The 27,450-nt window shown below is 38.1% G+C and overlaps 1 protein-coding gene across 3 annotated transcripts in view; it reads right to left on the bottom strand.

Annotated features, from left to right (window-relative positions):
- The window catches only part of LOC149002350 (uncharacterized), a 50,221-nt gene that overhangs the window by 5,812 nt on the left and 16,959 nt on the right, over nt 1–27,450 (bottom strand). For all 3 annotated transcript variants that reach the window (XM_089137463.1, XM_089137464.1, XM_089137462.1), the window contains exons 3-4: nt 15,948–16,013; nt 15,395–15,527 (exon numbers count right to left, since the gene is read on the bottom strand). In XM_089137463.1, the coding sequence (XP_088993589.1) occupies nt 15,395–15,527; nt 15,948–16,013 (199 nt within the window). The remainder of the gene's footprint in view (nt 1–15,394; nt 15,528–15,947; nt 16,014–27,450) is intronic.

Here is a 27,450-nt window from a genome sequence, read left to right as displayed (position 1 = left end):
AATGTTTTTATATGGAATAGCTTTAAAACATAAAAGTGAACTGCTCACAAACATAGGCTTGCAAATCAGATTATACAGTGAAGAATCCATTCTAATATAGTAAAGAAAATTAGAATAAATAGGATAAAGAAATGCAAAAGACTTGAAAGAAAAAACATGTAACGGATAACTACATCCACGATCCACATATCTTCTTAGATAGTGGAATGCACCAAATTTGCGAACAGAATCATCAATATATCTTCGTGAACTAAAATTATGACAACCAGACTTTCAATTGACAAGCATTGGCTTCTGAAATTTGAGGCATAGGGTTTTATGCTCGCTAGAGCACATTAGTTGGCTAGCGCATATCTTTGTTATCCATCAACTAAATCATTAAATCCAAACAATTTACTTCATGCATCTGCCTTACAAACAATATTTTTCTCTTTAAACATAGAAACTTTAAGTAGATTTGGAAAAACAGAACCAGTGACAAATCTACATTAATGCCCTCCAGAACTTGGTAGATTTTCATCTATTTAACGATCCTATTCAAGAAATTTTACATTTTACACCACAGCATGTGAAGTCAAAGGTTAAAAAAAACTCCTCAATGCTGCAGAACCTTTCCACCTTCACCAATCCTGTTCCACCATTCAATTTTACTGAAGGTCAAGGATCACAATCTTAGTTTCGGGGCCAGTTTTGACTAGCCAAGAAACCAAGATAGGGTCAAACCCTAGAACTTGTCCCCAAAGTTTCAACAAGTTTTGACAAAAGATTTATTGATTTAGGGGGAACCAACGGCTGAAATCACAAAATCCAGCAAAAAATTGGTTTGGGGTCGAAAGACTCGAAACTAAAGGGCAACCCCAAAAACCAAAATTTTGGTGGTTTCGACCGAAACTTGTACCGTGCTCATAAGATAAGGCTCAAATCCCACGATCTTTTTTAGAATCGAAAAGTTATTATAAAACTATTCGAGTTTCAGAATCAATGAGGAAAAACAGAGCTTTAACACCCACACTGCCCACCCAAGAATAAGAGTGGGGAGTCACACTCAATCTTGCTGTCTACTTACTAACAGGCATTGGTTTTGTTAGTTGGGAGTTGGGACTGCATGAGTCCCAGTATAGACGAGAGTAGTTTAGGCTCAATGCTTTTTGAATTTTTTTCCCCTACTATCCCCACTTTAGGTAAGTACATATCAGATGAAGTGGGAGCTCCAATATAATCTCATGCTAAATCAAATCTCCAGAATCTGTAAAGTCATGTGATGGAAAAACCCGATTTTAGGGTTACGGTTTCTAGAATGATTTCCCTAAAAGAGACGTTTGCCCAGAATCTTCCAAGTTACAGCAAATAAGCCTAAATATTATGGGAAGGTTTGGATGTAGGTGGATTTCTAAGGAATCTATGGAAAGATCCTAGAGATAAATTAGGATTGATATGGGTTGTTTACAAGCTCCCAAGGGATGGTCTGAGATATCTAAAATTAATATGGAAGAAAAGGATCAATAATGAATCTAGAATTATATGGGGAGGCTCCCTTTCCACAATTCAAATGGAATGGGATAATTTTTGGGGAAAGGGAAGAATTAGGGTTTCAAAATAGAATTGAGTTTGAGAAGGGATCTTATGATGGATATGGGTTGGATCTAAGGGAAAAGATCACCTCTATTTCTTTCTTCTTCTTCTTTTTGGGATTGACTGCAAGGAAGAAGAGAAAGAGAAGGATGGCTGAGAGGGTAAGAGAGGGGACGGAAGTGCTGTAGGGTAGAAGAAGGGTGAACGAGGGGCTGGGGAAGTCATACGGGGTAGGGGAAGGGATTAGGGGTGTTGTGGGGGCTTGGAAGGCTGCTGCCAAGGTGCGGCAGCAAGGGGAACGGACTGAGGTTCTTCTGCAGAACAGGGGAGGGAGGGGAAGGGCCTTGTGGGGGCTGGGGAAGGTGAGGGACTGGGTGGGGGTTGCTGTGATTGAAGGAAAAGAGGTGGGGAGAGCCTGTGATGGTAGGGGAGTAGGGGAAGGGGCTAGGGTTGCTTTTACTAGGAAAATTCTCAGAGACTTGCTGGAATTTCTGGAAGAAGACAGAGTACTCGAAGAAGACTGCTAAACAGAGTGCTTTGCTGATCCTTGAAGAAGAAGCTCGCTGTAAATCCGCCATCGCCCCCTCAAACATGAGCCACAGTCCTCAATATTCTTATTCAAATAATCAGACTTAAGAATTACAAAGAAAGAATAGACTATTTATAGGCCACTAAAATACTCTAAACCTAATCAGGGTTCCTTTATAGATTAGGATTCACTTACAATTAATCTCAACCATCAAATTAAATAATAAAAGATCTAACGGAATCTCTCGAAAATAGATTCCCTCTAAGACTTAAATACTAAAGGAAATCTTCTTGTAAATAAAGACTGATAAGAGTCTTATCTTAAAGAAGCTTCCCACGGACTTAAGAACACTCATCTTTGACTTAAATTGGACTCCTAACTGACTAAGACTCTTATGAAAAATAAAAATAAAATTCTGAAAATTAGAAACAGCACCAAAATACCCCTCCAAGAGGGTTAGGCTAGCCCTAGGAGCACCACTTTGGAGTGGCCTTGGGGGTTTTCAGCCCGGGGCAGAATTTTGGTTCACAAGATTGTGATTCCAGACTGTATTTCTCATATAAATTTTCTTTTAACTCCCGGTTTTAGTTTATACTTTTCTGGATGGTAGACCTGCCATAGGGAAGTTTCTGTATGAATTTTGGGAAGCATTTAACTTACAGATTTAAGCTGATCCTGGATTTACTAGCATATGAGAATTCTTTCCCGAAACTGAATTGTTCAATGTGCTTCTAGACTCAACTGATTTTCTTCATCAGGGTCGGTAATGGTCAAGAAGGATTGATTCCTAGAAATTCACCTCCATTAAAAAAGGTTGAGTTTGTTGACTTTTCAGAGAAAAGAACTAGACTATAGTGTTTGACTAGGTGGTTAACAAGGGAAGTATTGTTGCAGGTTGTGAGTATATTTTGGTGCTTGCAGAAATATTTTGCAGATCGAAGTGGAGTATAATGGGTATATGACAGATTATGTGGAATTGTTGTTTCAAGCTCTACTCGCTTTGCTTCTTGTCGTTGAAGTATGCCAGTATATGGTGATTTGAAATCATGAACATGACTGATATGTGATTATGTGGGTCATAGTTATAAGGCAGCAAAGCAACCATGGAATTTGAGGGCTCTCATAAGTGCCATGGTGATTAGGCAACTGCATGGCTTCGCCTTGGAGAACAAAGCAGTGTAGTGTACATTTTTTTTTATGTGACACTACAGCACATAAAAATTACATAATTGTATTTCTAAGCTAAACAGGTATAAATGGACCATATTTACGCAAGAAAAAGCAAACACAAGTTCATCTCACCATAATGCAATAGCATTATAGCATAATACCATACTGATTATGATTTATATAAATAGGAAAGTAATAATTGTACCTCTGCGCGATGTCAAATAAGTGCCTTGTGCCTAGGCCCTACAGTCATTCTACAAATGGCCTCAGCCTTCAATTGACTATGTTTTTTTAATCATAAAAAAGTTTTTCACTTGCTGTCCACTTAAGTTGGGGGTGAAACTCTTGATGAGTCCGGATCCTCCACCCACATGGAGAGGAATTAATTCCAATCCACATGGGTGGATGCTTGACAAAGTGTTTTCTTTTTCTTTTTTTTTTAAATATGATCCTATTTTGTAGGAAATTAACAAAAATGAATTGTAACCTCATTAACCAACGTAGTCAAGCATCCATTTTTGTTAATGGGGTTTTAATCCATTTTTGTTAATTTCCTAAAAAACTAGATCCTAATTTTAAAAAAAGACACTAGTCATGCATCCACCCACATGGATTGGAATTAATTCCTCTCCATGTGGGTGGAGATCTAGACTAAATCTTGACTGCCCACTTAAGTGGGAAAAATTATTGGTTGCCTACTTTTAACAAAGGCTAAAATTACCCATTACCCACAGTCAGTTTTAAAGCCAGTTTCTGTTAAGTTTGAATCCGAAATGACGGATTTGCCCTTATGTGTGGTAAATTGACATTATTTGCCCTTCCCTCTCGCTCACAGTGACTCTCTCCGACCCAACCATTAAGGGGGTGAACGGATTCTCCCTACCCATCTTCTTCTTATATCTTGCCAAAAACTGCCCACCCCCTCCCCACCCAGGACCACCACCCCCAACTTCCCCCCTGCCGGAAATCACCCACCTAAAAGAAGAAATAGCTAACATTGATTGCAATCCTCTGCGGGGAAGGAACAATTAGAGGCTGAAATATCAAAGGTAACTCAACAGCCACAAATCCCATAATTCCCTACTAGTGCCCCAATTCCTGAGAGCCACTTCAGAAGGCCACTCAAGAATTCGCAGAGATTAAACTGTTCCGAGATGGAAACCCTAAGTGCTACAAAAGCTTTGGGCGTATCTATCGTCTCCTTTTCTCTTAATCACATTATCTTCATCTCTCTTCTTCTAAGAAGAGTGAAATTATTATTTGATATCGGAAATCCTTAGATCGAATCAAAGGATTTCTATCATTTAAGGTAAGCCTTCTAAGATCTATGCTTTTTCTTCTGTTCCAGTTCATGGTTTTTGCATTCCTTAGACATTGATCCCCCCCCCCGGGGAATGATTTAGATTCTATTTGTTGGGAGAGGGATTTTTAAATTATCAAAATTCAATCACCTATTGATTGGGTGGGAGAGGGACAGTGTGAGGGATGGAAAAATAATGTCAATTTATCACACATAAGGGTAAATCTGTCATTTTGGATTCAAACTTAACAAAAAATGACTTTAAAACTAAATGTGGGTAACAGGAAATTTTAGCTTTTGTAAAAAGTGAGCAACCAGTAATTTTTCCCACTTAAGTGGGCAGTCAAGAGTTTCACTTTCACCCCCACCTAAGTGGGAGACAAAGAAAAAACTCATCTTAGAATGATCTCATGCTTCTCTTTTATGATAACAAGGTGAACTGCCAATAAAAAGTCTTCTTGTGGAATTAATTTTGATGATTAAAAAAGAAAAGAAAATCCAAATGCAAAATGTCAAAAAAAGTGAGCCATAAGGCATCAAATAGTGCACATGGCATTGCCTTGACATCCTCTAGACATGCAAAGCATACATTCTTTTTCATACACAAGAGCAAGCCATTGCCTTGGGCACCCTAAATATTAAATCTTGTTTTATGCGAGGAATAATTGTGGAGGGGCTTCTGATCATTGGTTGGATGCTTTGGCTAGAACAGTAATACGCTATGGTTGAAACATGTGTTGTTTGAAGAGTAAAATTGAAGAGTGTTGGAGGAATAGTAACCAAGGGGTTTATGGAGGAATTTCAGGTGATGGAGGGGAGAAGAATGGACAGCTATATCAGTAGCTTAGGAGTGAAATAACCTAAGCTTGACAGTCTCGGCAGCAGCAGCAGCAACATAGGAACAATAAAAGCAGATTTTGAACAAGAGAAAAGGAGCCAATGATAAATGGATTGAGCTTCACAGCAAAGCACCTTCAGCACTAGGGTTTAACAGTCAAACAACAAGGTTATAGACCATAGGTTTTTAGCACACATGGCAAGGACCTAGCCCTTCTTATCATTCACATAAGACAAGAAAACAGTAGCGACAAAGCAAAGCTTCTCGTCAGTGTACCTTTTAGTTTCCTTATTTGAATTAGAATCCTAGTTAGCCACGATCCGAGTCCGAGCTGTTGGAATTGGAATAAGCATTATTCTTTTTATAAACAGAACTGTTTTTAATCCACGGGGGCCAATTTGTCCTATTCATGACCAAGAGGGACTAGATTCGCTTTCGGATAGGCCCTGAAAGGAGAAGGCTGGAATGCAGAGTTAGCCTCATTTTAGAAGTCTTTTAATTTCCTTTATACATGAAGTCATCCTCATAAAGATAAATTGGAAAATATAAATGAGTATATGTTTGTCAGAGAGTGTGTGGCTGGGGTGTGAATGTGAACACTCTTGTTCCCCCAACCCCACAACCACCTCTTACAATTCTTCTTTTCCCTGCATTTCCGAAAATATCCCTCTCAATTTGAATCTCGTTAGTGCTAGCACTAGATCGAGAGGTTTCTTAATTGAAGTAGGACTACTCTTAAAACTCCAAGTTTAATTATGGTTTTGTTTTCTTACCTTTTCTATTGTTTGCTTCTATTCTATGTTAGACTAGTTTTGAAATCAATCTAGGATTAGTATTTCTATTCCTACTTGTTTTTCTTTTTCTTTTCCTACTTGTTTTTGTTTTTCTTTTCCTACTCAGAGTAGGACTTAATTAGATTGTAAACCATAAATACCCCATTGGGGCCTATGGATGAAACACAATTCTGTGAATAATGAACTCTCTATAGTTACAACATGGTATCAAAGCTTAAAGCTCAAAAATTCTGCTCAATTCACACCTGAAGGAGTTCTACAAATCTGAATCGCAGCAAGTTTTTGCTCCAAAATCTTCATTGTAAGTCTGGATCTATTCTCCTTACAGCTGCTGCCACCATTCTCAAAGAGCAGAAATTCCTATGCTAGTCGGTTAACCAAGTAAGTCAATTAGAGTTTTTTTTTTTCTTTTTTTTTTTTGGGTGGGGGGTGTTGGTTGGATATAGAACCCTAGCCACTGCCTTCATTTGCCTAACTTTGAGGAGAGCAGCAAAGGAATTCGATGAACCTAACTGCTGCTCTCTCTCTCTCTCTCTATCTATCTTCCTTCTTTCCATAACCTAAAAATTAAAGAACCTAATTAGTTCTCTGTGAAGTCTGAACCTGTTCTCTCTTATAGCTGAAATTTTTTATTGCAAAATCTTCCTTTTTGGAGGTCTAAAGTTGTGGCAGTTATGAATTTTTATTTTTTTTTTCCGGCTGTTTATTTAGCAGTTTTATCCCCTCTTTACAATCTATTGTTAGGACTGTAAGTATCAGTTCAGAATTTTCTTGGATTGTAATTTTCACTTTTTAACAATCTGTTTTGGGCAGTACCTGGACTGCCATTATTAAAAACAGTTCAGATTTTCAAGGGTTGTAATTTTTCCTTTTCGTTGACCTGGTAGGTACCCTAAAAAACTGGTTGTAATTTTTTCCTAATTGTTACCCATATACCATTGGTCTGATTCTGAAACCCTAAAACTAGAAGATGTCTACACCAATCTACTACAATAGCAGAACCTATAACTTCTGTGGCAGAAAATATTGACAATAATGACTACCAGACCTTTAGTTCTCCTCTTACAATCCAAAATGGATCAAACTACCTGATGTGGTCAAGATCTGCCTACATCACTATCACTGGCCAAGCTTCCAAGGACTTCTAGGACATACTACTGACACTGCTATATGACCAAAAAACCCTGAAACAGCACATGATCGATGGCTTGCACATGACTCTCTGGTAACAGAATTCCTAATTAGATCTAAGAAACCAGAATTAACACTAGAATTTTTTACTGTTGGACACTGCTGCTCAGAAGTCAGAAGACCTATGCTAAAGTTAGATAGGGCCCAAGTCTATAAACTCTATAAACAAGTTCATGAGATAAACAAAAGGAGATGTCACTCTCGCAAAACTAGAACACCCTTAGTGCACTGTGGTGGAAGATTGACCATTATAACACCTTCCAGCTGAACTATGCTGATGATATTATAGTCTACCAAAAACACCATGATTAGACCCGGGTATATGATTTCCTAACTGAACTTAATGTTGGGTATGATCCTATTCGGCTTCAATTCTCAGCCTAGATCCCTTTCCCATTTTAGAGGAATCAAACACCTTTGTAAACACAGAAGATTGTCATCAAGTTGCAATGCTTCCTTCCTCTACACCTAACAGGTCAGTCGTCCAAACTCAGACTGGAAACAGTACATAAGTACCAAAAGAAGATATCAAATGTGACAGTACGATAAACCATAGCATAAAAAAGAAAAATGTCAGAAACTGCACAGGAAGCCCACATACATTGAAGCTAAGAGAAAGGCTGGTCATTAAAAGAATCAGGGGAAGACTCAAGCTAACCAAACTAAAGCTGATTTTGCACCTTCTACTGACACAGACTCCAAGCTCTCGATCAGTTACTACAAGCTGCCCCCACTACCACTACTACTTCTACAACTGCCTTTGCTACTTCAAGTAATCATAAGGACCACTCAGGTACTTCTGTCGTATCCTTTTGTGCTTCGACTGTGTCCAAACCTGTATTATTATTGAGGCTACAGGTCACATGACTGATCCATCCATGTATAAATGCCTCATTGGGGCCTATGAATAAAAGTAATAAACTTATAACAAAAGCCTATCAATCCTAGCACAAATATGATCAGTTTGAAGGTTGGAGCATGAGAATCTGGCATATTTCAAAGGAAGATCAATCAATTCCATCTTCGATATGAACTCCTCAAAAATACTTGAGCTTCTCGTCGTTCTTCACCCAGTTATTTCCATATGAGATCAATAAATTGCAGTGAACCCACTAACTAGGCACCAAAGAAATCCAACGTAAGTCCTTTCTAAAGTACAGTCTACAGTCAACACCACACTTTGAGAAAGGATATTAACCTTCCAAAATTTTGAGACACATCATGCCCCTTATTTCCCAACGAATTTCTTTGAAATTCTTCCAAATGTAAAAAACATTGACTATGTAATTTTCCTTAGCTAAGAAGGAACAATAATTGTTAAGACCTCTCTAATTAAATATGAGAAACTTAAGATTCAATTCTGGAATAATAAACAAGAATAATAAGCAAGATAAATATGGTTACAATGGTGCCAGTCACACCCACAAAATAGGCTGACCAAACCACTCACAAAATATTCAATGTCCTTCCCTCACAATTCCCCCCTATTTATCACCCGACAACCAGTAGTTGGTTACAGCAACTCCTCTCTCCTCGATGTGTTGTGATCCCACCAGGGTCCTAACACTACCAGCCCCTTGACATTCACCCTATCCTCAAGGAGAAGGAAGATTAGAAACTTAGGCTCTCTTGGTATAGTTTAAATTTATGATTATTTTGACATATAAACATAATTAGATGGATGTTTCTTATTAAACATAAATTCATAAATAGATCAATGGGTTGTTTATGATTTATCACCAAAACTGTTAGTTTTTATTTATGTGGGTACCATTAATGAACATTTGCAGAGTTACTACTTAAGTAGGGGTAAGAAGGTAAAATTTCAAAAAATTAGAATAAAACCTTGTTTTTCTCACTATCTACTCCACATTACTCCCATCTCCACTTTAACAACATTTTTGGAATACCAAAACTAGCCGAAACCAATAGAAGTGAGCCAAAACAAAAACTAAAGTTAGAATATAATTATATATATTTTACAAGATAAACCGAAAATATAACAGATGATACATAATATATTATTCAACCATTGGTATCAAACCTATTTCTTGTTATATAATGTATTATGTCTAGTAGTAACCAAAGGAAAATTGTTTATCATTCATAACCTATTAACATAATTGATTATTCACAAATAGGTCATAAACATACATATAAACTATGCCAAAGACAGCCTTAGTCTTCTTCACATGCTTGTCACCAAGGTTTGAAGTTTCGTTTTTCGACCAACTCGGTGGAAACCTCGGAATTTTCCCAAGACATCTCAATGGGTGATTTTGGAGATGGGTTTTTAACTTGGGTTTTGCATACACCCTATTTAAAAGCATAAACAAGTAAACAACACAATGGAAGAGGTATTTTGCATTAAAAAAAAAAGTATCCTACTAGTTGAGAGATGTGTGTCCATTCCGACAAATACAAAGAGTTGTAAATTGCAACAATAGTACTTAATTAAAAAGCATAAACATAACCATTATAAACCGCACCAATAAACACATATATATCTGTACTAATATCCCACTCTTTTTAAGTATGAAAAGGAAAATAATTGGTGTTGTTTATCAGCTTTAAATAATTAAAGAAAATATTTAATAACATTCAAATAATTTAAGTAAATAACTAATTACAGAAAAATAAATTGGACAGAACGCAGATCTACTGATGGTGTCTCACATATATTGGATTCAATGTCATCTATCATGTATAAATATTATTTATTTTCTCAAAAAATATTATATGGAAATTAATTTTTTTAAACCAAATAAAACTTCTTTTTTTAAAAAATACTAGCACTCCACCAAAAAGATAGTTTAACAACATAAATTCACAAGCCATGCTTCTAAACTAAACATATACTGAATTGAAAAGAAACAAGCATTACTAGATAGATCCATGGTGGGAGATCTCTTGAGATATCTCGCTTTTTCAAGTACGCGAGACGAGATGCAGGTCGAGAGCAGAGAGTTGGGATATCTTATCTCGCTCGAGATCTCGCCATATCTCGCCCTAGACCTCGCTGGAACTCTCAATTTTTGCCTTTTTTTGCAGATTTCCGCTAGATTTTCACTTGCAACTACTCTTAGCACATCTACAACATCGAAGGAAGATCAATCATTCTCTGCTTGTAATATGAACTTATGATTTAATGACTTATATAGAACTTCTAATGGTTATAATCTTATTATTTTATTCTTAAAAATTGAGATGTGATACTCATATGGATGGAATTTTGATAACATTTTAGGTTACTTGATGCATTTGATACACTTGCTTTTCATTTATATGCCTTAAAGGTTATATGACATGTTGTATAACCTTGCATTTCCTAATCCTACAACATTTCAATTTCACACTATGAGTAGACTTAAAAATCATACTTATGGTTGTTTTCTAACAAATCCAAGGCCACCAATGTGTTCAAAAGGCCTTAAATAGGCTAAATACCAAGTTTCAACCCAATTAGGACCCTAAAACCCACCGAGATGGGCCACCGAGTTGAAGCCAAAAAGTTGTATATCTCAACCGAGATCTCGCCAAGATGGTCAAGATCTCGGTTTTTCAAGTGGCAAGATCTCACTCGGGAGCGAGATCTTCTACCTGGATACATCGACTATCAAGAAATCAAAATTTTGGATTAAATACACGTACCTAACTTCAAGGTTTTCCAACTATCTAACAAAGTGGATGTATACTGACAAAGGACTAAAGGAGTGTAGGGATTTGAAGCCAAAAAGTTGGATCTTAGGTCAAAATTTGCAAAATTGGAGGGATAATACTGAGACGAGATATGTATAGGTAATTTAAACAAAAGAGATGACCAAAATGGTCAAAATAGTCAAAATTTGGTCGAAATTTCGACCGAGATGGGTTGAAACCTAGGAAGAATATTTCACCCCACAAGTTTCGTCTTAGTTGGCGAAAAATCTGAAATTCCTGTCAAAATTTTGGTGGTTTTGACTGAAATTTGGACTATGTTTGCCACACAACCATGCTAGTTCAACATCTTTATGAACAAGCCTCCTTGGTATCCAACATATGTGGTACCCACATAATTCCTAGCAGCCCATATAAAGGAAAACCTATCTTTGGCTGATGGAATAAACACACCAGGAATAACCATGGGAATTGGGTTCAGCTGAAAACCAATAACATAAGGATCCATGTAGAACATGACACCTACTGCACTGAGTTTTGCATCAATATAGGACCCAAGGACTTCCAGCAAATTGGCAGCTTGGCAACCATTTCCCGTTAAATATTGCAAACGATGCCTTTATGTTCTTCAAAGGTGCATAGGAAGCGGACTGCATCTATGACCTCAGCATTAGATTCTATGGGCCGATCCTCATTCCCTGTAATAAAAATTTTCTTAGGATTTCTACTAATTGTTCATGCCTGCTAGGAGCTCCCAAAATACCAACCAAGAAGAATCTTGTCATATAATTTATTAGTTTAGCCCCAACTAAATGCAGGCCATTCTACATATTCCCTTGCATACTGTTTAAGCAAAGTAGTGAAAAAAATGCACTCCCTGATTCCAAAGTTGCAAGAAGATCCATTACAGACAAAAAGGCTCTCACATCAATCCTAGAAAAAAGGTCAAGGGAAACTCAAGTTTCGACTAGGTGAAAATGAGAAACCTAGGTGGGAAATTGGGAAATTTTGAGGAAACTTAGGACTTTTTTGTGCAAGTTTCGACTAGGTGAAAATGAGAAACCTAGGTGGGAGAATGTTGAGTGATACTCTTGCAATCTCGTGAACTTATGGATTATGATTTATAACTAATAAAAACTTCTTAAGGTTGTAAAATTTTGAAGACATTTAAGTTCTTTGTAAGTTTGATGTGTAATGTATTTGATATTTGATAGTTGATACCTTGAATTACTTGATAACTCTACATTACATGTTGTCTAACCTTGCATTTCACAGCATTTCGGTTTTACACATAGGGTCGACTTAGAAGACATATTCAGGGTTATTTTCTCACAAATCCAAGGCCACCAGTGTGTTAAAAAGGCCTTAAATAGGCTAAATACAAGTTTCAGCCCAACCAGGGCCCTAAAACCCATTGAGATGGGCCACTGAGTTTACGCCATAAAATTGGTATATCTCGACCAAGATGGCGAGATCTCAACTGAGATCTCAACTTTTTTAAGTGGCAAGATCTCGCTCGAGAGTGAGATCTCCCACCATGGAAAAGACTTGGCCTTTAACTGGGAATTGAAGACTGACTCAACTGGGGAATCCTTTATAGACTAGGATCCCTCTTACAACTAAGTAAATAACAACCACAAATAAAGAATTTAATATGCATAAATTTACCAAACTATCCATAAGGAATCTTAATTTAAAATAGATACCTAGTGGCATTCCAAGTCTAACTAGGAATCACTTGACCAACTCAAACAAGGAATTAAAAACAGATTTGGACTCTTAAAAAGAAATAAAATAACTGGAATAAAAATGATTGACTATATATGATGAGAAATGACCAAATTGCCCCTAGGGCTGGCACACTTGGGTTGGGCATTGGGCCCAAATTAGGGTTTCAGCTAGGGGGAAATCCTGTGCTTACCTCACCACCTCTCCTTCCCTATGGTCCAACGACTCCTTTGCATCTCTCCTGTTGTTCTTCTCCCCTCTATATCTTCTTTGGCAACTCCCCATTTTAAGATACATATTGTCCAATCTCCACTTGGACCTCATCGGCCAGACCTACAGCAGGATCTTTCTATAACCTCCCTTCATTAGCGAGGTCTACAGCAGCGGTCAAATCCTCATATATCACCCCAAATCCTATGACCAACTCTCATTGCTTTATAACCACTTCTGGTTTTAGAAATCCAGTGCCTCTTCCAACTATCTTCCCCTCACCAAAGTCAAGTTGCAGAGCCTCCTTGAAGCTTATTGATGAAGACATCAGTGAGCAGTTCCGAGTTTACCAACGACGCTGACGTAGAGATCATCCCATGACAGCATCTATGTGGATGGATGATGAGTTCGGAGGTTATTGGATTGCTAAGATCCTATGGTTCGATGAGAAACACTGCTCATAGGCAGTTAGTCATGTTATTTTCCTTAGTCTTAGTGGGTTGGGTAGTAGTTTACTATTGAAATATTTTAATTTCATGTTTAAGTCTTTATGGGCTGGGCCTAGAGTCTATTTTGGCCCAATTTTGAATTATTTTGAGTTTGGGTTATATGTACAACTTAAGTTGGGGTTATTTTAGGAATTAAACATGTAGGGTTGTGAGGGATCAATTTTTTTATTTAAACCTTGTATGGAATTCGTTTTTGGCAATGACTGAATGAATGAATGAATGAATGAAAGAATTAGAATAGAAGCTCACGCTGCTCCCTGGCGGAACTAGCTCTTCCCCCTCTCTCCAGGTAAGCTCTCTTTCCTCCTTTCACCCTTGTTTCCCATTAGAAAAATTCCCCTTGCTCTCCTCTACAAAGACCTACTGTTTTTTTCCTTGAAAAAGAACTAGTTTCTTTCCTGGAAATCTTTTTTCTTCTTCCCCAAACCCCACGGTTATTCTGTTTTTCTTGCAGAAAAAAAATTTTGTTCTTTTTTTTCTTCCCTTTTTCCCTTATTTCCTTTTATTTTCCTACCCTACAGCAGTCTAGGGTTTTTCTTTTGTTAGTCTCCCTTCCCTTCTGTTATTTCGTTTCTTTCTTTCCTTCTCTTTTATCACCTCTAGTACAGCAGTTTTGCTGTGGCTCTCCATTCTAACCCTACTCTCCTTCCTAGGATACAGCATTACTTCAAAATATTTTTTCTCCTTTCCTAGGATTCACCACTACTTCAAAATATTTTTTCTTCCTCTAATTTCTGTTCCTAAATGCTTTCTAACCCCTGTTTTGCAGCCAGGATCAGCAGGTAACATTATCTCTCCCTAAATATTTTTCATTTATTCTTTGGCAGTAGTTTTGTTTTAAAACAAAAACTTCCTAAGACTCCCTTTACATTGTTAATTGTTAAATTCCTTGTTAGAAATCTGATATTGATTAGGACATCTCTATTTTCTTTAAGTTTCTTAATACCCTTGCATTGAATTTAGTGTTATGGTGCCAAGATCCCCGTCCCCTTGTTTCCCTATTGATTCTTGTTTAGTTGTGCTTATCAATAGGACTTATTGTGTTTATTTCTTACTTTAGCTGTCTTACATGCATGATTAATTAGAATTCAACTGCTGCAAATTCCTTTCTTTACTATCCGTCATGAATAGGTGTTTAATTCTAAGAGTCTAGTAGCCCACTTTGTAGGTCCCCTAGTTTCTAGGTTTCTCCTACATCACTTATCAATCGAACTCCAGCCAACTTCTCCGGTAAACCTAATCCAATGTGTCTCCTTCCAAGTTTTGGAGAGTGACACACAATCAATCATCATACTTGATCTGCTCTGCCCAACTGAAGAATATGTCTCCTATAACCCATTCATGTGCTCTCCCATTACCAGAAAGCGTGGATAATTCAGTCTCCACGTCTCTTCCTTTGGAGCAAGACACACTTTGATGCCAATTTATTAAGACCCCCGCTCATCGAATACGAGAAATACTAACATTCAATTATTGGAATAATAAACAAGAATAATAAGCAAGATGAATCTGATTGCAAATGGTGCTAGTCACCCCACAGCATATGGTGCCCTCAGCCAATGGCTGCCCTAAACCACTCACAAAATATTCAATGTCCTTTCCTCATAATTCTTCTCTATTTATAATCCACCAACCAATAGCTGGTCAGGCAAGTCCTTCTCCATCCTCTATGTGTCATGATCCCAAGGCCCTAACAACAATACTTTCTCCAACAAAACACAGAAAAAATTAGTAAGCAACTTATTTTTTTTTGGTAATCAACCATATACCACCATAGAAAGAATTATGTGCATATAACCATATACCACCAATCCAAGAGAAGGCATGAAAAATAATTTCATCCGACGTAATTAAGTATGCCAAAGAGATCAGATGATGAATGTTTGATAACTAAACCTGATTTATGTTTTGACGTCTTCATTACAAAATCAATGATTGGAGTACCCGCCACCTGGCAGTAATTGGCACGAGATTGTGGCAAGAATATAGATGCATACTTCAAAATGCGAAACATTATATCATCCCCTATCTGCAAGTTTTACAATTTCAGCTTCAATAACTAACTTGTTTTAGAGAGAGACAGAGAGAGAGAGAGAACAGTGGAACACGAAAGATATAAAAATAAGCACATGAAGGAGAAGCACAACAGATAAGACTGGAATTTTGTATTCTGTTCACATGTCAAATTTCAACCCAAGCAAAAGCTTTGAACTCCAAATGTGGGGAGTGGGCATCTGAACATCCACTAGAGGATACAATCAGCAGGGAGGTTTCATATGATTGAAGGGAGTCTGAAATTTGACGTGTGGCCAATTCACACCATTTACTGGTTACACATGTTGTTAGACCTCTCCAGCAGCAAATATCTCAATGTAAGAGTAAAGATACCATCTATGCCTGCTGGTTTAGAGAATTTTCAAGCAAATGAATTATAGAACCTGGCAAGTACCCTTTTTTGTAGAAGACACCAGGATGAAGTAGTAAGAAGATCCAGAATAGAGCTTGCACGCTTCCACTGCCAGAAACAGATGAGCATTTTCATTATGCCAGTAGGATACAGTAAAAACAATCAGAACATGCTTTTAATGATGATGGAAAAGTATATTGTAAAGGAAAAAGAAATTACAAACTTGATAGCTACATGGTTAAACCAAAGATCCAAATGCACCACGATACAAAGTGCAACTGTGGACTAATAGCACGTCAGCAGCCTTAAGAGGTCAGAAATTCAGAGATAACAAGAAAGATCGTATTAAGAGCATGAGAAAAACACAGAGGGAAAGGCATAGGCCTTAAGGATATCAATCTAAGCAAAACACAGATATTAATGACCATTTTGTCTTTTTTTTTTTTTTTTTTTTTTTTTTTTTTTGTGTGTGTGTGTGTGTGTGTGTGTGTGTGTGTGTTGGGGTAGGGTATTCACATTTCTTTCAACAGGGTTTAAGTGAAACTGGAACAAATTTAGAGTCCAATGATGGTTCTATAACTCCACATGGAGTAAAGAAAACTTAAAGTCATTAACTTTATCAGCCTACTTGTTTGTTTCCTAGCCTCTAAGATGATCTTGGATGAACAATAGGTCTCCAGTCTTGTTGTCTCCCAAGATCAGTATGTATAAACATTTTCTAATCTAATGTAATTTACTCCTTCTGTTCATAAAAAAGAAACAAAAAATTTGTCAGCCCACTATGGGTGAAGCAATGAAGGCAGCTTTGTTTTTTGAAGTTTTTGTTTGTCTTATCAGGTTTGAGAAAGTAGAGTTCTAGAACTTCAGATTTCTTTTTTAATTTAGAGGCACATAAATATGTGTCCCCCTGCTCAAAGCCTCAAATACATGAAGATAAATATCCTCAAAAGGGATATATCCACTCAGTTGGGCTTTGACCCTCTCCTAAGATCTGGTTTGTAGGATTCCAGAAATCTACTTATAGGAACCCTAGTTGAAAATTTGACATCTCTCAGGACTAAGCCATCAGATTGGCCTCAGAGTTTGAAGGCTGTTCAATCCCCAAGGCTGTCCTTCAATAGCAATACCATTATCAACTTCCTCTACATGTCACTGTTGAAGTGTTTCTTGAAGTGCAGTTCATCCTCAATCTTTTTTAACCCCAAACCTGTCTTGTGACAGGCTTATTTGTTGCTTCTTCTTTTTTGTTTCCTTTGGGCTGGGGAAATCAACTTCTTTGCTAGGTGCTGCTAAGGATTGTGATGATTACTTTTAACTATTGCTATCCACTGTGATATATTATTCCTATATTGCTATTAAGTCTGCAAACAGTGGCTGTTTGTAGTGGTGTTCATGATCATATTATGGTTTGAAAACCTGGGTGAGAATCGTGAGATTTTGGGAGGTACCTCGATTTTCATCTAAGTGAATGAGACAAGTGGTGAGAAACAATTAACAAATCTCACTGAGATCTTGGTCATATCTCACATACCTCAGTCATTGCTAGTACTTTTAAGGATTATCTAACAACTAAAACCTTATTGGAAAACGTTAGTACTGGCTTCATTCTCTCAACCACATGCACACAAAATCTCACATGTATGTCATTCTTTTTTTCAGGGCTCAAATGATGTCATGACCTATTACATTAATCCAACGTGTCCCATACCATGTGCACTTTACTTAATAAGTGAAGCAGCGAATCAATATATCACATTCCCACAACTGTTCACGATATCTCATGATCATCGTTATCCACATCTACGCATACCCAATGCAATATGATCATAAAAGAAGAATAATGATGTATGATGCATAAACAGCAAACCCCAAAAACCTTAACTACAGCGACACACTCGTAGTGATGATTAAAGTAATTAAGAATTAAAATCCATGGTATATTCTCATAAACATCTTTTGACCTAAACAATCATATAATAAGCTAACCTACCTACATAACATCAAAATAAAGTCTTACAGGGTCAGGTCAAGTCAAGCCACACCCACACATGGTGCCAAATCTGCCACTAACAAGGCTTTGTCCACGGGGGGATGGTCTAGGGAACTGACCCTATCTGGGGTTAAGCGATAAAAACCATGACTAATATGATGGATCCAAACCATTATTTCCTCCAAGAGGAGACGGAAAAAAGATAGGTTAGGTCAGGTTAAATCCATTAAGTTTTATCCCCACAACAAGATCCACATATCATGATAAATTTAAAGTGATTGAAAGGGAAGAAACATATACTTAATGGAAACAAGAGGTCTGATGCAATTCCTAGTGTATAAGGCTCCATCTCATAGCTTCTTCTCCTTCTACTTCTTCTCGAAGATTTTTCTCTCTTCCCAAGCCAAAACAATCAAACAAAGGGTTTCAAGCAGAGTTTAAACTATTTATAACCAATAAGGAAGATGTGAAACAAGCTTAAATCCTCATACTTCACATTTCCCAAGTCCATAACAACTTTAAAGACATTGTAAAAGCCAGAGCCTACACTTCCAGTAAATCTAGACCATTTTTACCCAACAAGATGACTAGGACCAAACAATCAGTCCTCTAGTGACCCACCACGGTCTAGATAGCCCAGAAAATGGTTGGGACAGAAGGGAAAGTGCTGTAGTAATGGGAAATGGGCCCCGTAAGTGGGAGATGTGAAGGAACAAAGTCCAAGAACTAGGGTTTACACTTCAAAGACAACCAAGTTACTACCCATCATCTTCATTGGCTCAACGACGGTCAAGGATAGCTATCCCGATAAACGAATAACAAACCCTAAATTATCTCTAAAATTCCCATGCAGAACAGCTTCTCTTATTTTATCTTCTTGCAAGCTGGACTAGGGGCTCACCAAATATGAAAAATTATCTGCCAAATTACTGTTCACATTACTGTCGTGTGATCGGTAACTTCTGGTTGTGCAGCACCTGCATCCAAGGATCGGAATCTAGGTTTTGAGGTCGGTTTCGACCAGGTCCAAAACCTCAATTCATAAATCTTGGTAGGTGCTTCCCATTCTTCAATGGCTCATACCTTCCTCTTGTCTATCCTTAGTGTTCCACCCCCTACTTTGTGACGCAGAAATATCACCTCTTCTTGAGAAAACGAGCACTTCTCCTTCTTGACATAGTGTTGGTTGTTGTTCTCTAGTGTTTGAAGAACACCCCTTAAATGTTCAGCATGCTACTCTACAGTATTACCATAGATGACAATGTCATCTAAGTATACAACCATCAACTTGTCAAGGCAGGGATGGAAGATTTGTTCATCAAGGTACTCATGGTTACCTTGTTCAACGCCCTGTAGTCGATGCATAGCCATAGTGGCCCATCATGCTTCCCTTGGAACTAGACTGATGAAGCATGTGGAACCTTAGAAGTTCGTATAAAGCCATCATCAAATAGATCTCTGAGTTGTTTTCTTCACTCCTCCAAATCCTATGGGGACAACTGATAAGGTGCCATAGCAGGTGGTTTGGCACCAAGCTCCAGCTCAAACTCATTGTCCACTTCCCTCTTAGGTGGAAGGCTCTTGGGAAGTTCCAATGGCATAATGTCCTTGGATTCTTCAAGAGACTTCTAATTTGCTTAGGCAACACCTTCGTAGGAGCATCTTCCTTGTCCTCCTGTAGTGCCACTAAATAGATCTCCCCATTCTTTACTCCTTTCTCCACCTACATAGCGGAAAGAAGTTTAGGACTTCCTTAGTTCATTGAACCATGTCATGCATGGTGGGCTTTCCTACATGATGCATACCGTACTAATGAAGGGCATTGGTATCGCCTTGACTCGCCTTGGAACTCCATAGCCAACACCAATTGAAAATCGTCCATAGGAACCATTGACAAGTCTACAATGCCCATCTATGCTCCAATGGTCAGCTTAACTACTCGAGCAACTCCATTAATGGGTCAAGCTTGTGAGTTAACCACCTTAAGTCGTCCTCCTACTTTGGACGCTATTAGTCCAAGTCTCTTTGCCCCCCTATCAAGAAAAAGTTGTGTACCACTTCTATCAACCATAGCCCAAGTTGTCTTGCCCAAGGAACGAATTTGGACACAGGGAAAATGCGAGATCTCCAAGTTTCAAACAAAATTTTCGGTCGAAACCAATTACTTATTTTTGAAATTCCAACCCTAGGTTTTGGGCCTTATATGACCTCTATTTCATCTAATTTCTTGCCTCCTACCTATTTAAAGCATAATAAACACAATGGAACTAGTATTTTATTAAAAAAACCATTGAAAATTTATCATTCAAGTATACTAACAAATGACTAATTCCAACAAGTACAAACTGTATTGCATGTAGGCAGATAATTATCAGCATACATGAATTGTTTGATAGAATAGTTACATATACAACAAGTCAACAAAATGAGATGACCAACTAGATCAAGTGATGGTGTCTCACATATATTAAGTTGAAGCCCATATATCATATATACATAAATATTTTTTCAAAATATATAATTTAAAAAATATTTATTAAAATCAAAAAATAAAAATAAAAGTAACAAATAATAAAAATAAAAATAAAAGCTTAAGGACACACAATCAAAGATCATAGTCCTAGACTAAACATATATTAATTTCAAGGCAATATAAGATAATTTAAGGCATAAAGCTATAAACAAAACAAAAATTAAAAAAATGGGAAGTTAAGAGCTATTGGGTATGGCTCATGCTTCACATTATATTTCTGCCAAAGTTTCCTTTGTAGCTATCGTGGCTTAAGAGATGTTTGGAGGCAAAAGCTAAGCAAAAGAAGTTTTTGACAGCAAAGAAGTCGTGGAAATTAAATGAAAATGGGATAGAAATCAACAAAAACCCAGGAAAAAACAAGTTGGATGTCGAACCTTGCAAAATTGCGGTTGAAACCTATGAAATGGTTTAAGTCTGCAAATTTTGGTCGAAACGTATGGTTTCAACAAAATATCTCAAGTTTCGTTTCGATGTGAAAAAATGTAGGCACTTCAACCAAAATTTAGTCCATGGTCTTGCCATGGACACACACTTCCACATACATTAGACTCTTTTGTGAGGTAGCAGCCTTGACCTCCATTGGTATAGCCTTAATGGCACCTAGTTGTTGTAAGGACCCCATGTGCACCTCATCTGCACCCTTTAAGCAATGCATTGAGAGCCCTCCTCTAAGGGCAATCCCTAGCCCAATGTCAACCATCAAAAAGGAAGCACTTGTCCTTGGGTGTGAATTTGTTTTTGTTGTTCTGTTAAGGCTTGCCTTCCTGACTTGAAGAGGCCTTGCTCATGCTCTCCTTGGAGTGATTGGTCTTGGATCCTCCCCCCCCCCCCCCCCGCCTTTGCCGACATGCCCCATTTTGGCCTTCGAGTGCTTTTCTCTTTTAAAATCCACCAATGACTCCTCCACTACTATAGCCAATGCAAGATTATGTATACCCTGGCATTGTAAATCTTGCAAATTTTGGAGACCATACATGAAGTCAAAAAGAAGTTCTTCTTCGATCATATTCGAAAACTCCAGCAAAGTGTAGAGAATTCTTTAACATGTCTTGGATAGACCCCGTGTGGTTCAGCTTTTTAATACTTCTTCTAGCCAAGAAAGCTACATTTTCTGGATAGAATTGCTTCTTAGGTTCTTCCTTAAAATCATCCCATGTCTACGGTGCACATAACTCTTGCCATGTCAGCATAACTCCTTGTCTACCATAGGGTTGTTGTGGCTGGTGAGGTAAAGCACTACCATAGAGTTGTTGTGGTTGGTGAGGTACAGCATAACAGTCCTTACTTTTGTTGGCTCATCCTCGATTGCCATTGCCTTGAAGTATATCCATAGGCCATAGGAAGTTGTCAACTTCCCTTGCATCTCTCTTTCCCTCAAAGGCTTGGGGTTTGGCACCTCAGTCTTGGATGACTTCCATCATATGGTGGCTACTTCAGTCATTGTTCTTCTACAAGTTGCCAATTCCTCACTCAACTCCTAGATGTGAGCTTCCAAATAGGCCACACTTTCCAACACTTTAGCTTGGTAAGGCATCAATTTGTTCAAGCCTCTAATCCTTAATTTTTTTAACCTAAATATCTAATATCTAAATAATAAGAAATTAACTCTTGACAGTAATATATGTTGTATATACATTTACGAAAATTCTAGAAGAGAAAATACACGGAATTCACCCATAAAAGGGTATAAGATATAAAAATTGCAGGAAATCAATGTGCGTATGTCGTTGTTTATATGCCATAGCATTATGAGCTCCCAACAAGGATTCCCTAAGTTCATCCACTCATCTATTAAGCTTCTAGCTACTTTGCTCCTCAACATCAAGACGTATCCCTTGTCTCAGAGACTCAGACATTGCCAACTCCACCTAAGCTAGACGTGGCTTTATGGTACTTCCAACATCAACCAACTTGTCCTTGCTCCTACACTTCTCCTTGTGGGTATTGGTCTCCCTTTCACAGACATGCTCGCTTGACAACACATCTTAAACTTAGGATCCGCTAGTCATGATGCTTATCCCCACAAGCTTAACCACGTCACAAACGAAGCTCTAATTCCAAATTGTCACGGCTTCAGTATTCTACTAAGCCAACTGTGCCACCACTTAGCACCCTGCTAGTCTACTAAGTCAACCCACAACACCACTAAGAGAATGAGGAGGAGATAATTAAAGATTATGGAAGAGAGTTTGAGAGAATAGAACTTTTATTACTAGTGAACTCACTTACAAGCTCTTAGACTCAATTGTTTGGTTGGTATCTCTGCACAATGAGAACTCCCCTATTTATAGGCACTCTTATATATAATGTATGGCTAGGATCCATGCAAGAGTGCCCTCCATCCAAGGGTGGAGAACGTTCCAATTCTTGGATACTTCTAGGATAGATTTCTAAAAGCTAGATATTTACAAAAGATCTTTCTAGTCTTGTCTCCTCTAAGTGTAGGGTCTTCTTGACAATGGGCTAATCTTACTCAAATAGGAAATTTCTTGGACTAGGCCATATGGACCTATCAAACTAGGCCCTGGGCCTATATTTGTGCGGGCTGTGATAACACGATACCATCAAAAGACTTTTGACAGTTGAGGATAGTATTGAAGATGATAGACCCATTTTGAAGGTCCTACATTTAGTGGACGCCTCTATGAAGGTGCCAACTATGCCCCATCTATACACAGCCATTTTTGCAATGAGGGAGGCCGTATATCAATCAAATCCAAGAGCCTGCAGGAACTTCCTAAAGATCATCAATGATAGATGGATTGCACATCGTATGCACCCACTTCATAAGGCTAATAAGTAGATATGCAAATTCTTGGTAATCAATTCATTTGATGTTAAATTCATAGCCTATATCTAATTTTGAGTTTTTAAATGTACAGCTTACTTTCTTAACCCCAAATACCAATATAGCAAACATTTGGGGTTAGGTATGAACTTATTGAGGTAGTGATGACCATCATTGCAAAGTTGGAACAGGATCAATACTTCAATCCCTGTGTAACAATGAGGTGAGATAGTAGGGACTTAGGATTTGCATTTGAATTTTCAAAAAAAGTTAGCTACCCATTATTACAAAAAATTGTAAGTCAAGGTTTTCTGGGACGGATTTGGGTCCTTTGGTTCAGATGGTGTTGTGTCGGGACGGGGACACCAAATCCAGATTGAATCAATAACTCCCATAGAATTATAACATTTTACAATGTAAATTACCTATTAAGTAATAATATAATGTTTTTTTGTAATGCAACTGAGTGGTGGGTTTTTATGGCATGTGATATTGACAAGGTCACCCCCACTACTGAAAGCCTAGTTTGGGCCCCAAGGCCCAACCAAGATGGCACACCAAAGGCAGATTGAACCGTTGTCGAGGCAACTTCGTCATTTTCAAGCCCTAATTAGATGATTATTCAGAATTTATGTTTTTATTTTCTGAGTCCAATTATGTTTTGAATTTTTAGAATGAGTTAGTAGTTGAGTTCTTGTGTCATAGGGAGTTTTTCTTTTAAATAGGAATTTTTATGGATAATTAGGTTTTTTATTTTAAGTCAAGTTCTTTTATTCATGTGCGTGTCATTTACTTGTAAATGGTCTCCTAACTTATAAAGGAAACCCTAGTTGAGTTAGTTTCTAATTCCCTAGTTGAGTCAAGTTAGGTTTCTTTATTAGTCTAAGTCTTTAGTGTAGGCTATAAATAGCCTAGTCTTCAATTGTAAGTTCTAAGTCCAAATATTGAATAAATATTTGAGTTTTGAGTCACAAAGATCATGGCCTTCTTGAGGTCAGTTGAGAGTTTTTCTTCAAATTCCTGCTAGCATCTTCTTCCAGTCTCCAGCATCCACAAGCATTCGAGCACTTTCTTCCAATCAAACAAGTACTGCAGCCCTAAACCCCTTCCCTACCTGGCAACTCCACCAAGAACCCACTCCCACCCATCAACCTTCTTGCGCAAGCCTCCCCAGCCCCCTCCCACCCTTGCGACAGCTCCAAGATTCCCCCTCCCTCTTTCTTGTGGCAGTCACTCCCTCCTCTTTTTTCTGTTTATTTTATTTTTCTGGTTCTTGCGGCAGAATTACAAGAAAAGGAAAGAGAAGATAAGAAAGAAAGAAAACAAAAGACAAGGAAACAAAGAAAAGAAAGAATTTCAAAGACTGCCCAAGATCTTAGCAAGAACCAATCTTTCCTCCAAAGATTCATCCCATAACTAATCCAAACTATCTACAACCCTTTTCTTACCTAACATAGGCTTCCCTGAGCCCTTTTTTTTGGAGTTTAGGTGTTGTAAGGCAGATTTAGCAGTTAGTACATTTACTTTTCATATTGGGGTTTCCTTATTGGGGGTAGATTTGCAGCCATAGAAGGGAACTTGTTCCCGGAAGTATTTGCTAGGATCTTTTATTTCTCATGTAATATTCCCACACTGAAAGATTTAGATTGTTCTTTCTTTGGCAGGATTTCTAGAAAGTCTCTCTGCAAAAAGCAGGGGTAAGGCTGCCTAGAAAGTCCCTTCCCCAGACCCCACAGTGTGGGAGCTTCGGCACTGGGTACGCCCCTTTTTCTTTGGCAGAATTTCCACAATTCTTTCAACATGATATCAGAGCCACCTCTGATCTGAGAGCCCTTGCACCACCATTGCAGGACAACCAGCAGCCACAGACACCACCTCTTCTTCTCTTCTAGCTGTCGCAACACCACCCAATCACCACCAACCACCATCGAACCGCACTAAAACTATCGCAGCAACCTTGCTTGGCCTTTTTTCTTCTATTGCAATAACCATAGCAGGCTTGCGACAGATCCAGAATCACTGCCTGAATTTTTCCATCCTACGATTGGTCCTAAAAGGATTGATTACCTTCTGCAATCCTTCTTGGTCATCCTTAAACCTAGTGCCTCTAGAGGCCATCTTGCAACCTACACAAGCTTCTAGAGGAGTCAACTCTTCCTGCTGATTTTATCTAACCTTCCCAGCAGTGTTGCAACCCCTAGGAGGCATCGCCCACATCTTGTGATCCTCCTAGGATCCATGTACCTTGTTGCAATTGGTCCTAGGACTATCACCATGCCTTGCAATTATTACTAGGGCCATAGCCTCCCTTCCTTGATCCTCTAAAAAATTTATCTCCTAAAAATTCTTTCGTGTCTTGTTTTTGGTGGTGTTTGTCTTACCCAAACAATTTTTCCTTAGTCCCTTAACCTTTCTTTGTTCTTGTGATAGTCAATACAGTATCTACTGCTTCTTCTGATGTATCTAGCATAAACGATCCTCCCATATCTTCTATTTCTCGGGATCTTGATTTTTCTCCCCTTTAGATGACCATTGTTAAACTTAATGGGAACAATTATCTTTGTTGATCTCATTTTGTATCTCTTGAGGTTGGTGCTCGTGGTTTGACTGGCATCTTCATGGAACTTCTATTAAGCCCTCTTCTCCTGGTGTGGTTCAAGATAAGTGGGAGACAGATGAATGCTTGGTTATGGGACTTCTCCTTAATTCAGTTAAACCACGTAATGCAGACAGTCAACTTCTCCTTCCTGATGCTGCTACAATATAGAAGGTTGCTAAAGAAACGTATTCCAAGGTTAAGAATGATGCTCAATGCTTTGTAATTAGGAGGAAATTCATTAGTTACAACAAAAAAAGGGCCTTACCATGTCTCAGTCCTACCACACTCTTTGACGCTATTATCAGACTCTTAACTTCTATAGCCGTCTTTTACTCTCCATCTTGTAATGCAAATGTTGCTGCCTGTCAGAATTAGGAAGACAAGCTCAGTGTATCATTTATGGCATGGCTGAATATTGACTATAATCACATTTGTGCACAGATTCTTTTACCAGAACCTTCTCCTTCTCTAGAGCAAGCCTATGCAATGGTTGACACTGAGGATAGTCGTTGGACAGCTATGGTACGTACTCAGAGTCATTGGACAGCTATGGTACGTACTCAGACGTCTGACTAGTCTACATTGGTGACTGGTTTTGGCAATAAGAAGTCTATTACTAGCAATTCTCGCTCCCCAATGAAGTGTGAGAATAGTGGAAAAGAGCGTCAAACAAAGTACAAGTGTTGGAAGTTGCATACACGTTCAACAAATTCTCGTGGAGGAGTTAGGAATGGAAATAGAGGCAATAAGCAAGCATCTGCACATCAAGCAAATTCTGACACCCTGAGTACTCCACCACCTCTTTCCTCTGACAAGCTCGAGCACCTTTGCCAATTGATGTCCAAACTTGACATGTCCTCTTCGGAACCTACTTCCAATACGAGTGTAGCCTCTATTGTTGTTCCCCCTACTAATCTACAATCTTCTATAGGTACTTTCAGTTGTCACAATGTCAATTCGACTTATCCCTCTTGGATAATCGACTCTAGGGCAATCTAGCACATGATTGGTTCATCTTCCTTGTTTCATACTTAGTCCTCTATTTCTTTGACTTAGGTTGTTCGTACAGCTAATGGATCTGTTAGAAAACAAGCATTAAATAATCAAAACAGCAGCTGAACTTGAACAAAGAAAAGAGAGAAGAAGAAGAAGAGAAGAGAGATGAGGAAAGAGGCCTGTGATTCTTGCTTAAAAGTCTAGAATCACAGAGCACTTTTATTTATAGCTTCTAATAAATCTAATACAACTTGAGAGACAAGTAATTGTCTTCTAGAAAAAGGAAACAAAATATTACAGCTTTAGTAACTTCCTAACTCCTAAAATAGAAAGTTCTGAAAATAGAAACTACCACCAAAATAGAAACTATACTTTCTAAAAACTCCCAAAACTTATGTAGCAAGACTCCCACATTAGAAATAGAAAATATAATAAAAACAATAGCATAATACTGTTCACGTGACGGCGAACGTGAACGGGGATAAAACTCCCAAAACTTACATATACTTCAACACTCCCCCTCAAGCTAGAGTCTACACAAAGAAAACTTCAGCTTGCACAATAAGAATAAACTTGAAAAGTAGCACCAATCTTGAATCGTGTAGCAATGGCAGATGTCGATAAACACTGAAAAACTTC

The sequence above is a fragment of the Hakea prostrata genome, chromosome 10 (assembly GCF_041222555.1).
Source record: "Hakea prostrata isolate BN-2017 chromosome 10, UWA_Hpros_2, whole genome shotgun sequence".
NCBI lineage: Eukaryota > Viridiplantae > Streptophyta > Magnoliopsida > Proteales > Proteaceae > Hakea > Hakea prostrata.
The sequence above is the reverse complement of the archived record's forward strand: the minus strand, read 5'-3'. Positions and strand labels throughout refer to the sequence as shown.